General features: G+C 40.9%; 1 protein-coding gene across 4 annotated transcripts in view; it reads right to left on the bottom strand.

Moving 5' to 3' along the window:
• Nucleotides 1-7209: 7209 nt before the first annotated feature.
• Nucleotides 7210-12849, bottom strand: part of CEP95 (centrosomal protein 95) — a 40211-nt gene continuing 34571 nt past the window's right edge. For 3 of the 4 annotated variants that reach the window (XM_070482064.1, XM_014847999.3, XM_044745629.2), the window contains 6 exons: nt 12582-12751; nt 12393-12467; nt 10589-10741; nt 8251-8397; nt 7840-7911; nt 7210-7557 (listed from right to left, as the gene is read on the bottom strand). In XM_070482064.1, the coding sequence (XP_070338165.1) occupies nt 7381-7557; nt 7840-7911; nt 8251-8397; nt 10589-10741; nt 12393-12467; nt 12582-12751 (794 nt within the window). In that variant the 3' untranslated portion in view covers nt 7210-7380. Of the gene's footprint in view, nt 7691-7839; nt 7912-8250; nt 8398-10588; nt 10742-12392; nt 12468-12581; nt 12752-12849 lie in introns of all 4 variants that reach the window. The other variant, XM_014848000.3, reaches the window with a different exon arrangement.

Below are 12849 nucleotides of genomic sequence, written 5' to 3'. Positions count from 1 at the left end.
GTACACCTATCTAGAGCACTGACCATGAATGGAGTTTACAGGACTGGGTGTTGCTCTGGGTGAGTCAGTGAGTGAGGAGTGAGTGGTGAGTGAATGTGGAGGCCCAAGGGACATTACTGTACACTACTCTAGACTTTAGAAATACTGTACACTTAGTCTACACGAAATTTGTAAAAAAATATTTTTCAATAAATTAGCTTACTATAACTTTATTACTTTATAAACTTTAAATTTTTTTAACATGACTCTTTTGTAATAACAATTAAGCTTAAACCACACATTGTACAGCTGTACAAAAATATTTTCTATCCTTACTCTCTATTTTCTTTCCTTTTTTTTTTTCTGGCTGAGGAAGATTTGCCCTCAGCTAACATCCGTTGCAGTCATCTTCTTTTTGTATGTGAGCTGCCACCACAGCATGGCCACTTGACAGGCAAGTGGTGTAGGTCTGCACCTGAGAACTGAACCCAGGCCACTAAAGCAGAGTGCGCTGCACTTAACTACTAGGCCACTGGGGCTTGCCCAACATTTTTCTATTTTTAAATTTTTCTATACTTCTGTGTTAAAAATTAAAACATGCACACACATTAGCCTAGGCCTACACAGGCTCAGGATCATTAATATTCACCAATAATGGAAGGTCTTCAGAGGCAATAACATGCATGGAGCTGTCATCTCCCATGATAACAAGGCCTTCTTTTGGAATGCCTCCCGAAGGACGTGCATGAGGCTCTCCTTGAGGAAGTGTCACTCTTTTCAGAAATATGTCCATGGTGGTTTCTTTTTTCATCATAGATTTGCTTGTAAGAGATCATGCACCATGAACAAGCTTCTCTAGTAATGAAAATGTTGTGGTGTTGGGGGTCCATGTTTTCAAACTTTTTAAGGAGCTTGCTGAGGTCTGCAAAAGCTTCTGCTAAACCGTCTGTGAATTTTCTTGGGGATTCTTATTTTCTTCTGCAGTTTCCTCTTCCCTTGCCTCTTCTTCAGCTATGCATTCCTGCTCCAGTTCCAACAACTCCTCACTGAAGTCATGGATGAACCTCTTGAATGTCTTTTTCCAGAAGCCATCAAGAACCAAGCGCAAGCAAGCTTCTTGACGCAGTCGTAGATGTTGTGATCCTTCCAGAATTGCATCAGTGTCTTCCTCATTTGCAGCAATAGCCTGGGCAAAGATCCTCCTCAGGTACTAGGCCTTAAAAGCTGCTGTAACTCCTTGATCCACTGGTTAGATCAAAAAGGATGTGTTTGGAGGGAGGAACATAGCTTTGATGTTGGGAGGAAGATCATCAGTAAAAAAAAAAAAGGAGGGAGTCTGGGAGCGTTATCAACAATAGACAAAATCTTCAAGATGTGATTCCCCAAACAGTCCTTCTCCATTTCGCTGGCATGGCAATTCAGGAGGGCATCTTGGAAGAGGAGCTGGGTCATCTGTGACTTCTTATTGCTCCTGTAGCACACCGGCAGTGTGTGCTTACTGATGTTCTTGAAGGCCCTGGGGTTCTCACCCTGCCAGATGACAAAGTGTTTCAATTTGCAGCCTGCAACATTGCCCCAAGCAAGAGTGTTATCCTGTCCTCAAAAGCCTTGAAACCTGGCATTGACTTGGCCTCCTTCTGGATGAAAGTCCTTTCAGGCACCCATCTCCAGAAGAGGGAGGTTTCACCCATAGTGAATATCTGCTCTAGCAAGCAATCTTCCTCCACAATCAGCTTATCTGGAGTTTCCAAAAGTTCTTCTGCTGCCTTCACATCAGCGCTCGCAGACTCACCCTCACTTTCACATCATGTAACGAACAACGATTCTTGAATCGTTTAAAGCACCCAGAGCTAGCAGTAAATTCAAAATCGTAGTTGGTCTGGCCTTTACTTTCAGCATTGCAAACGAACTTTTTGTTTTGGCCGTGACTGTCATGGTGCTGAGAGGGATACGCTTCTGTGTCTGGTCTTCAATCCAGGTCTTCAGAAGTTTCTCCATGTCTGATATAGGCCCTTCTTGAATTTTGTTAGTCTCGTTGCCTTCAACGAAGCAGATCCGTTAACAGCTTGCATCACTTTGTTCTTGTTCTTCAAGATTGTAGCTGTGGTGGAATGGGACATGCCTGGCTGGCAAGCAGTAACCATCACTCATTTCCCACCTTTGTAGTCCTTAATCACTTTTAATTTTGTTTCCAGGTTAGTCATTCGATATGGTCTCTTACTGGCAATATTAGCAGGGGTTTTTGTACGCTTAGGGGACACAATGAACAAAACAACATGAGATTAAATCGGACACGAGAAAATGATGCAATCGAGATGTGGTAAACGTGCAATATATGAGGCTGCTGCCAGCGTAACACAGCATACTCTTCTACAGTAATTTTTAAATTTTTTTTAAGATTGGCACCTGAGCTAACATCTTTTGCCAATCTTTTTTTTTTTCTTCTTCCTTCTCCCGAAAGCCCCCCAGTACATAGTTGTAGATTCTAGCTCAGCACAGCCTGACGAGCGGTGTCATGTCTGCGCCCAGGATCTGAACTGTCAAAACCCTGGGCCGCTGAAGCAGAACGCGCGAACTTAACCACTCGGCCATGGGGCCGGCCCCAACTGTGAATTTTCTTTTATAAGAAAAAGTTCATGGTAACAAAAAGTATAGTAAATACATAAATCAGTAACAATCATTTATTATCAAGTATTATGTACTGTACCTAACTATGTTATACTTACATACAACTGGCAGCACATCGGCATCACCAGAAACATGGGAGTGACGCGTTCCACTACATTACGAAAGCTACGACGACAGGGGATAGGAATTTTTCAGCTCCATTATAATCTTACGGGACTACTGTGGTATAAGCTGACAAACAGAGATGGCAAGCAATAGGACACATTGGAGTATATGAGGAAGCCATTTGGTGTAAACTTAATTTGGCCTGACTTTGTTTTTCCAAAAGGGCCTGATGGGGCCATCAAGCATGCATTGTATATCTGCTTTAAATATTTCCTATGGCAAGAACAAATGCCCTTAAGATAAAGGTGCAACTTCCCCTCACACTGGCATTTCCTTAAGGATAAGCATCTCTCCTTAGACTAGGAACTGATTACTGTGCTCACCTTTGACCACCCAGCTCGAGACAGCAGACCTGCCACCTTGCTGTGTCTGAGACAGCAGACCTACTACCTACTGTGTCCATCAATCACTGTGCCGACAGAACAGTCTCCTGACTACTGTAAAAGGGACATTTCAATCCTATGTGAAACATCCTCTTTGAGGGTATATAACCACTCTGTACACCCCACTTCTTTGGTGCCCTTCCTTCTTTTGGGAAGGCAGGCACAGGGCCATGGTCCTCACATTTTGGCTCAGAATAAACTCACCCACATTTTCATTTATAGATTGGTTATGGATTATTTTCGTCAACAAAGCGGTGCGTTGTTGACTGAAATGTCGTTATGTGGCACATGACTATAATTATACAGAGAAAGGGTTATGTTTCTAGGTTAACACTCTTAGCAAACTAGACAAACCAGATTTTAAAGTTAGATTTTATCAAAAGGTATTTATCCTAAATGTGACTTGTTCTTTATTCATTCAACAACTACTATGTTCTTATGAGGTGTCAGGCTCTGTACTAGCTGCTAGGGCTATAGCTTTAGATGGCTGTTCAAAAACCGACCTTCCCAACTAGGGCTTCTAGCCTATGTCTCAGTAAAAGCTGGAGCTCACACTTAAGTACTCAAAATGCAATTTGTGTACAGCAAAGAAGTCGGTCATGATGGGAGCAGAATTAAATACCTCACGTCAGCAAGGCCTCAAATCCAAGACGTGGATTTTGAAACAACTAGCTTTGCTCCCCCACCCCCACGACACCCCAGATCTTAGAGATACTTGTCTCTAGGACAGGCAGCTCCTTCCTTGTGCTGTGTTCATTATACAGCTGGCTACAGCTACAAGGTGATATGCTCAACTGTTGCTAATTAGCACACATTTTGTGGGTGTTGGGCTGGGATTTATCTAGGTTATCAATTAGTCTCTAACATGAGCTGTAAACCCTGCTTCTGTCTCCCTCATAGTGTTTTATAAGTGAAGGAGATGGAGAGACAACTACAGCAGCCGGTGGAGCAGGTGAGGGACCCTTCTGAAATGTTTCTCCTGCCCACTTCAGTGTACATGAAGTTGTCTGACTTTCAGCCCAAGAACTGGGAGTGAAGATGAACAGCACATCAGACTGAACCTCTCAAACCACTCACTTCTCCCAAAAATGCTGGCATGGCAAGAAGGTGAAGAACCATAGAGACCGGAAAGGCAAAGTTTATTAGTTTCAGGTGTACAATGTAATGATTTGATATTTTGTACATATTGTGAAACAATCACCACAATAAGTCTAGTTAACATCCATCACCATATATAATTACAAAATTTTTTTTCTTGTGATGAGAATTATTAAGATCTACTCTACTGGCAGCTTTCAAATGTGCAACACAGTATTGTCAACTGTAGTCACCATGCTGTATATTATAGTCCCAGGACTTACTTATTTTATAACTGGAAGTTTGTACCTTTTGACCACCTTCACCCATTTCACCCACCCCTGCCTCTGGCAACCACCAATCTGTTCTCTGTATTTGTGAGCTCAGTTCTTTTTTTTCTTTTCTTTTTCAGATTGCACATATAAGTGAAATCATGTTATTTGTCTTTCTCTGTCTTACCTCATGTAGCAAAATGTCCTCAAGGTCCATTATGTTGTTGCAAATGGAAACATTTCCTTCTTTTTTATGACCGAGTAATATTCCATTATATATATGCACCACATTTTCTTTGTCCATTCATCTATCAGTGAATGCTTAGGTTGTTTCCATATCTTGGCCATAGTAACTAATGCTGCAGTGAACATGGGGATGCAGCTATCTTTTTAAGGTAGTAATTTCATTTCACTTCCAGCTACATACCCAGAAGTGGAATTGTTGGGTTGTATGGTAGGTCCATTCTTAATTTTTTAAGAAGCCTTCATACCATTTTGCACAGTGGCTGTACCAACTTACATTCCCACCAGCAGTGCACAAGGCTTCCCTTTTCTCCACGTCCTTTCCTACACTTTGTTGTCTTTTTGGTAACAGCCGTTCTGACAGGCATGAGGTGGTAGCCCACGGTGGTTTTGATTCGCATCTCCCTGACGATTAGTGATATAGAGCACCTTTTTCCTGTGCCTCTTTCTTGGCCACCTGTATGTCGTCTTTGGAAAAACGTCTATTCACTTCCTCTACCCATTTTTAAATTGGATTGTTTTTTCACTATTGAGTTGTATGAGTTCTTCATATATGTTGGCTATTATCAGATATGTGCTTTGCAAATATTTTCTCCCATTGGGTAGTTGCCTCTTCATTTTGTTGATAGTTTCCTTTGTCGTGCATATGCTTTTTAGTTTGACAGAGTCCTCCTTGAGTTTTTCTTTTGGTGTTGAATCCAAAAAATCATTGCCCAGACTAATGTCAACAAGCTCACCACCTGTGTTTTCTTCTAGGAGTTTTATGGTTCCAGGCCTTACATTCAAGACTAATCCATTCTGAGTTAATTTTTGTGTATGGTATAAGATAGTGGTCCAGTGTCATTCTTTCACACGTGGCTGTCCAGTTTTCCCAACACTGTTTATTGAAGGGACTGTCCTTTTGCCATTGTATACTTTTGGCTCCTGTGTCTTAATTGACCATATACAGGTGAGTTTATTTCTGGGCTCTTTATTCTGTTCCATTGATCTTTGTGTCTCTTTTTGTGCCAATACCATACTTTTTTGATTACTACAGCTTTGACTATAGTTTGGTATCAGGGAGCATGATGCCTTCAGCTTTGTTCTTCTTCAGAGGGCAAAGTTTTAAAGGCAGTTTAATATTTTTTAAGACAAGAAACTGATCACATCAAACTAGCTTGGGTAATGGTTCGAATGGCTTAAAATGCCAGATAAAACATGTTTTCAGCATGTCTGTCTAGATTTCGGATCTAATAGATCCTTCTGTAAGCTGCAGCTTAAGCCTCAATTTGGGATTCCTCCTTTAGTTTATATCATTCTCTTAACAACTCCATCTTCTATCTGCCCTACCCTTCTCATTCTCCCATTGTGGATCTCCCCCTAACTGTTTTTTACTGTGATGCCTCTTTCCATTGCAAATAAATTTCTACACCCTCGGCCCCTTCACCAAAGACTCTGTTCTCCTGCCTCACCTCAGCACTGGTTCTTCCTTTCCCTTTCTGCGTTTGTAAGAGGAGGCAGCTAGTTCCCCAGTGCCCCACACGATGTAGTAATACATACACAGCTAGACAGACAGAGTTAAAGAGGCTTAAAAAAAAACACGTCTTCATCACTTGTTCCCCTCATCCCCAGTCTTGCTTTCCAGAGGCCACTACTTCCAAATCTTCAGTCAGCTTTTCTGATATTTGCTTCCATATTTCTAAATGATATGCTAATACTGTTCTTCACTAATTTTAGGTACAGTCTGGTTAGTTTTTTATGGTAAAGGATTTAGCTCTCACATTAACTACCTCACTGTGTAACCCCCCCCGCCCAATACAGTTATATCAGTTCTAAATAACTTTTCAAATGCAGGCATTATCATTTTGAGCTTTTTCTGGGTTCTTCTGGGCAAAGTGGCTTCATGTACAATTCACTCTCCACAGGTACGTGGATTGCAGCATTCTCCACTTGCTGAGTTAGTTACCACTTCATTGGCTCTGTTTTTTGAAAATACACTGGCATCTTGTCTTCTCTCCTATTCTCTGACCTTCGCTTAGCAATCCTCTCCCTCCCCTGGTAAATTTCCTCACGCCTCCTTTTTTGGTTGTTCCTAGTTACTTCTTAGCTTGGTAAATAGCTGGCAGAACTAGCAACTTCAGAGTCCTCCTAAAACATTTAACATTTAAAAAAAATTATAAAAGCATCACTTTGTTCTAAAAAAATTCAAATAATATTAGGGTACATTAAGCAAAGAGTTTATATATTCTACCACTCAGAGTGACACCTACTATTAAACATTTGGGATTCTTCCGTACTTTTTCTATATTGATTATATTGATTATATAAATGATACCCATTCGTGCTGGGGTTTTTTGTTTTGTTTTTGTTGACCTACAGCAAAAGGCTTCAGGAGGTTAATTGTCTTAGTGCAAATATGACTAATGAAGAATGTGTGCCTTTATTCCCCCTTTTAAGGTTTTAGGACATAAATTCGAAAGCAGTAAACTTTAAGAAAATTTTTATTTTAAAAAATCTCATAAAAAGTATTGGAATGAATACATAGATAAGGCATTTAGAAATGATTCTTTCTTTTGGTTTAGATTGTTTACTGGCTCAATTCTAGCTCTGCCCCCGGTAAAGTTCTCCAGAAACGTTACTTATAAAGTCTGGTCTCATGAGAAAGGATTTTTACTGTACTGAAAGGAAGCCAGATGCAGGCGAGATCTGAAGCGCTCAGCTTCCAATTCCCGGAAGAAAGCATCATCGTCGTGCTGTGTTATCATGTTCTGCAGTTGCTGAATTTCCTTCTCCATCTTAGATCTCAGCTCTCTCTTCACCTTATATAATGTCTAAAAGAGAATTCATGTCATCCTGCCATTCACATTTCTCCAGGCCCTCATATGTTTTTATTCCCTCTCCACCTTCCAGCTCATCAAGCTCCTGGAGTGGTTTTAATAATTTAGCAGCAGCTCTTACAGAGACCTGACAGGTAAAGTTAAAATCATAGGATAAATGTTTTGGATCCTAGATGGATCTTCTTAATAGTATTCTCTCCATTCCCCTTACAAGGTGTAATACGGTTGTTTATATTTCCTAAAAGTGTCAATAAATAATTTTTATCCTATTATTACCTGGGCCTGGGCTTTCTCTCTGGCTCTGAGTTCTTGACGTTCCTGTGATATGGCTTCTGCCAGCAATGAAAACTGTTTACAAGAAAGAAAAAAACCAAATCTTAGACTTGTCTGTAGTCCAAATATAACAGTTCTTATACTTCTGTTTGTATAGAATAGCCTAATGTTCTTTAAGCCTAATGTTCATAGGCTTAAAATCTTTATTTTAATGGAAATAGGGCAATATAGACTCTAGATTCTGTACTGTGTTCAAGCACTAGCTTATTTTAAATTTCAATCTTGAACATGGGGTCAGCCTAACCTGTATAGTGACGAGTTCTGAGTTAATAAGTGGAGGTTTATTGTTCAACAGACTGAGCTGACTTGACCCAGGGTGGTCAGGAGAATGTAAACAAGCAACAGCGCGCCCACCTGGTCTTTATAGTAGTTCTCCATCGAGTCCAGTTCATTTTGGTGCTGTCTCTTTTGTTCATCTCGCTTTTCTTTGGCATAGTTTCTTAGGTCTCGTAATCTTTGCTTTTGAATTTGTAAACCTTCTTCAAACAGTTTCTTAAATATCTGTCAGTTATTTAGGCAGAAGAATAAAGTTATGCTGAACTTGCATGGAAGAATATAATCATTTTGCCCAAGTGGAGGCATATACTGATTGATTGTATTTCACAAAGATTTTTTTAAATAACAGCTTTATTGAGATATAATTTGCATACCATAAAATGCACCCTTTAAAGATGTATAATTCAGTAGGTTTTAGTATATTCAGAGTTGTACAACCATCATCACTAATGTCATAACATTTTCATCACTCCAAAAGAAACCCTGTACCCATTAGCAACCATTCCCCATTCTTCCCTCTCCCTAGGCAACCACTAATCTACTTTCTATGTTTATAGATTTGCCTCTTCTGGACATTTTTATAAATAGAATCATATAATATGTCACCTTTTTGTATCTGGCTTCTTTTTATTTGGCATAATGTTTTCAAGGTTTATCAATACTTCATTCCTTTTTATTGCCAAGTAATACTCTACTGTATGGCTATATTACATTTTGTTTATTCATCAGTTGATGGAGATCTGGGTTGTTTCCTCTTTTTGGCTCTTATAAATAACACTGCTGTGAACATTTGTATAGCGGTTGTGTGGATATATACCTAGGAATGAAGATCGAATCATATGGTAGCTCTATGTTAAACCCTTTGAGTAAATGCCAGACTGTGTTCCGAAGTGGCTTGACCATTTTACAACCTCACCAGCCCTGCATGGGGGTTCCAACTTCACATCCTTGCCAACATTTGTCTATTTTAGCCATCTTAGTGGGTGTGAGTGGTATCACTGAGGTTTTGATTTGTATTTCCCTAATGACTAATGGTGTTCAGCATCTTTTCCTGTATCCCAAAGATTCTTTACCACTTTCAGAAAAGAACTCTCAAGTAGCCAAGTTTATAGGGCAGGAACCCCAGAGCATGGGCCGGCCTGGTGGCACAGTGGCTAGGTTTGCATGCTCTGCTTTGGTGGCACAGGGTTCACAGGTTCAGATCTCAGGTGTGGACATAGCACCACTTGTCAAGCCATGCTGTGGTGGCATCCCACATAAAATAGAGGAAGATTGGCTCAGATGTTAGCTCAGGGCCAATCTTCCTCAACACACACACACACACAAAAGAACCCCAGGGCAGAAACCAATGCTGCATCTACACTTGTGCATAACTGAGGGTGATGTGGTTATCATCTAACTAGGCCACAGGACAACTAACTGTTCAAAGGATTGGGATATGCCCTCGTCATCCATGGATTAGTAAGAATTCTTGATCAAAGAACTGGTTCTTACAGCCATGCATTCACTAGCCAGCCATAATACCTTAGTTAAGTTCCTTAACCTCTCACAGCCTTAGAAATGAGGATAATAGTATGACCCACTTCAGAGCATTTAGCCCAGTTAACTATAATTACCTTAATGTTTTACTCTAGAAATGAAATTTACTGCCAGTTTGGAACCCCAAAAGATTAAGCATTTCAGCTTGATTAGGATGAGACAGCAAATACCTTGTGGAAACACCTCACAGCACATCTGTCCTACACTATTTTCCTGGGTTTTTTTTTATTTTTTATTTTTTATTAATGTTATGATAGATTACAATCTTGTGAGATTTCAGTTGTACATTTTTGTTAGTCATGTTGTGGGTACACCACTTCCCCCTTTGTGCCCTCCCCCCACCCCCCCTTTTCCCTGGTAACCACCGATCAGATCTCCTTATCAATATACTAACTTCCACCTATGAGTGGAGTCATATAGAGTTCGTCTTTCTCTGCCTGGCTTATTTCACTTAACATAATACCCTCGAGGTCCATCCACGTTGCTGTGAATGGGCCAATTTTGTCTTTTTTTATCTATTTTCCTGGTTTTATGTGAAATCTTAGGTCATCTAATAACACGTTAAATTCCTGTCTTTTATAACATGCTCCAAACCCCTAAAGCAGTTGTACTGGAGAAGAACCTATGTGCAGGGGTAAGAGGGAATTAAGACCTCACATTAAGTTTAGGGCAGTGGAGACTGAGAAGAGACTGGCGTGCCCTATGGGAGTAATAAAATGAGGCACGGACAAGTCTGAACCCTCACAGTCAGCATTTTAGGACTTGCATTTGGATTCTGGATTCAGACTGGGACGAGAGTCACAAGGAAGGTGGTCCTAAAAGGCAAGAGACCAAAGTTCACCTTCTTAACAGGGTTTGAGAGAAAAGCCGTATTTACCATTTCTTCCCGGGTCCTCATTCTCATCATTTTTGCACGCAGCTGAACTCTGTAATCATCATAATACTTTCGGGCACGAACAATCTGCTGCCGATTTTCTTTTATCTTTGATTGGGTTAGCTTTTGCCTATGAATGCGATCGTTGAAGTCTTGCTAAGAAAGGGAAAGGGAGAAAGAGGTAAAGACAAGAGGAAGACAGACTCTGGAGTTATCATTTGTTCTGCTCCCCATCATGATGTCTTCAAGCAGTAAGCCAGGTACAGAGGGCCAGTGGCCTACTGCCTGGGCACAGAGTGTGAAAGACCGTCAGCCCCCAGAAGCCCTCCAGCATTTGGTAGGTTCATCACCTCAATTTGAAGTGCCGCCCCAGTGAGCCCCCACTGTGGCAGAGAGCAGCAATGATCCTGGTGGAACTGAGGATCTCATCTCCCTGTTCTAACAGGGGGTTGCCTAAGCCACACTCTGATGCCAGCTTAAAAGGAGTAAACAAACAGCACTCTGAAAGACTTTCAAGCAAAGCTTGAGTTACCAAGAGTATTTACATCAAAACTAACGAAATTAGATAATTTCTTACAAAGTGGTATAGATGAAATGAGGTCAGGTCCATAAAGCCTTCACCTAGTTGTTCAGATATTTGTTTTCTTTTCCCCCATACCAAAGTACCACATGCAGTTTTTCAGATGGCTTCTCTTTCTTTCTCTGGAATTGTTTAGGATTATAGTTCTCATTGCTTGTCTCTACCTCCAAACAAGGGTTTTAAAATCTGTCTGTCTGGCATACTGTCTTTGACCTCTGTCCTCTCCCTTTAGTATACTCAACAGAAGATATGTTGTACTATGTATATTCGCAATCCAAATTATAATGGAGGCTGGTGAACTACCTCAGCTCTCTACTTGGGAGAAAGATGGGAGGGAACAAAAACACTAAGTTACAACCACCTGGTACCTCGAAGGGGCTGTGGAGGTAGAAATAGACCTGGATTAAAATCTCAACTTTGGGTGCTGGCCCTGTGGCGTAGTATTTAAGTTTGGTGCACTCTGCTTCCAAGGCCCAGGTTCAGATCCTGGGCATGGACCTATATTGCTTGTCAGCCATGCTGTGGCAGTGACCCACATGTAAAGTGGAGGAAGACTGGCAAAGATGTTAGCTCAAGGCTAATCTTCCTCAAGCAAAATAAGAGGATTGGCAACAAACGTTAGCTCGAGGCTAACCTTCCTTAGCAAAAAACCTCAACTTTGCCACTTGCTGATTATGGTGGGACCCAGGGCAAGTTAAGATATCAAAGCCACCTCAGGTTTCTCATTTCAGAGAAAACATCTCCATTATGTTACCATAAAGACTAAATTAAACTGTGTATATAATAAAGCACTTAGAACCTTCCCCCCTCATCAATTTTGGTGAAAGCCCTAGATGCTTCCCCAGGCAAGTATCAGAATTAAGAGTCTGTGGGACTATTGTCCAGCTGCTACAAATAAAATCGATATAACTTATAAATTCAAAATTATAAAGCCAGCCCTGATGGCCTAGTGGTTAAAGTTTTGTGCATTTCACTTTGGTGGCCTGGGTTTAGTTCCCGGGTACAGGACCACACCACTCATCTGTCAATAGCCATGCTGTGGCGGCAGCTCACACAGAACCAGAAGAACTTACAATTAGACACAACTATGTACTGGGGCTCTGGGGCGGGGGTGAGAAAAAGGAGGAAGACTGGCAACAGATGTTAGCTTAGGGCAAATAGTCCCCTGCAAAACCAAACCAAAACAAACAAATGAGAATTCTAATACCCAACTTGCTCCTGACATACCAGTCTCTTGTTATGTTCATATTCTTTCTTGACAAGTGCAGTAAGGAGGTCATGCCGCCTTAAGGCTTCTTCTATCTTTAAGAGGGACAGAGGGAAGGAGGTTAATAATGCTATTCATTAGATTCTCAAGGATAGGCTCCTCCCTTTTCTGGTTTATATTCCTATGCTTAAAATTGACAGTTAACTTACTTCATCCTGGAGTTTCTTCTTTGATCGATTTTCTCTATATGCATCTTTTTTGAGCTGTTCAACCTGTGCAATTTGCTGTTTCCACATTTTGCTTAGTGTTTGGCCAGAAACATAGAGAAATGGAAACTGCTCCAGCATCAGGGGTAGGAGACCGTGTTCGTTTACTTTCACTGCAAGGTAAAACGAGATGCTCTAAATCTGAGATACTTGCTGACAGCTTTTAATAAGAACTCTCAACCCACCTTCCTGGTAGATCAAAGCTTATCTA

Source organism: Equus asinus, chromosome 13 (genome assembly GCF_041296235.1).
Source record: "Equus asinus isolate D_3611 breed Donkey chromosome 13, EquAss-T2T_v2, whole genome shotgun sequence".
Lineage (NCBI taxonomy): Eukaryota > Metazoa > Chordata > Mammalia > Perissodactyla > Equidae > Equus > Equus asinus.
The sequence above is the reverse complement of the archived record's forward strand: the minus strand, read 5'-3'. Positions and strand labels throughout refer to the sequence as shown.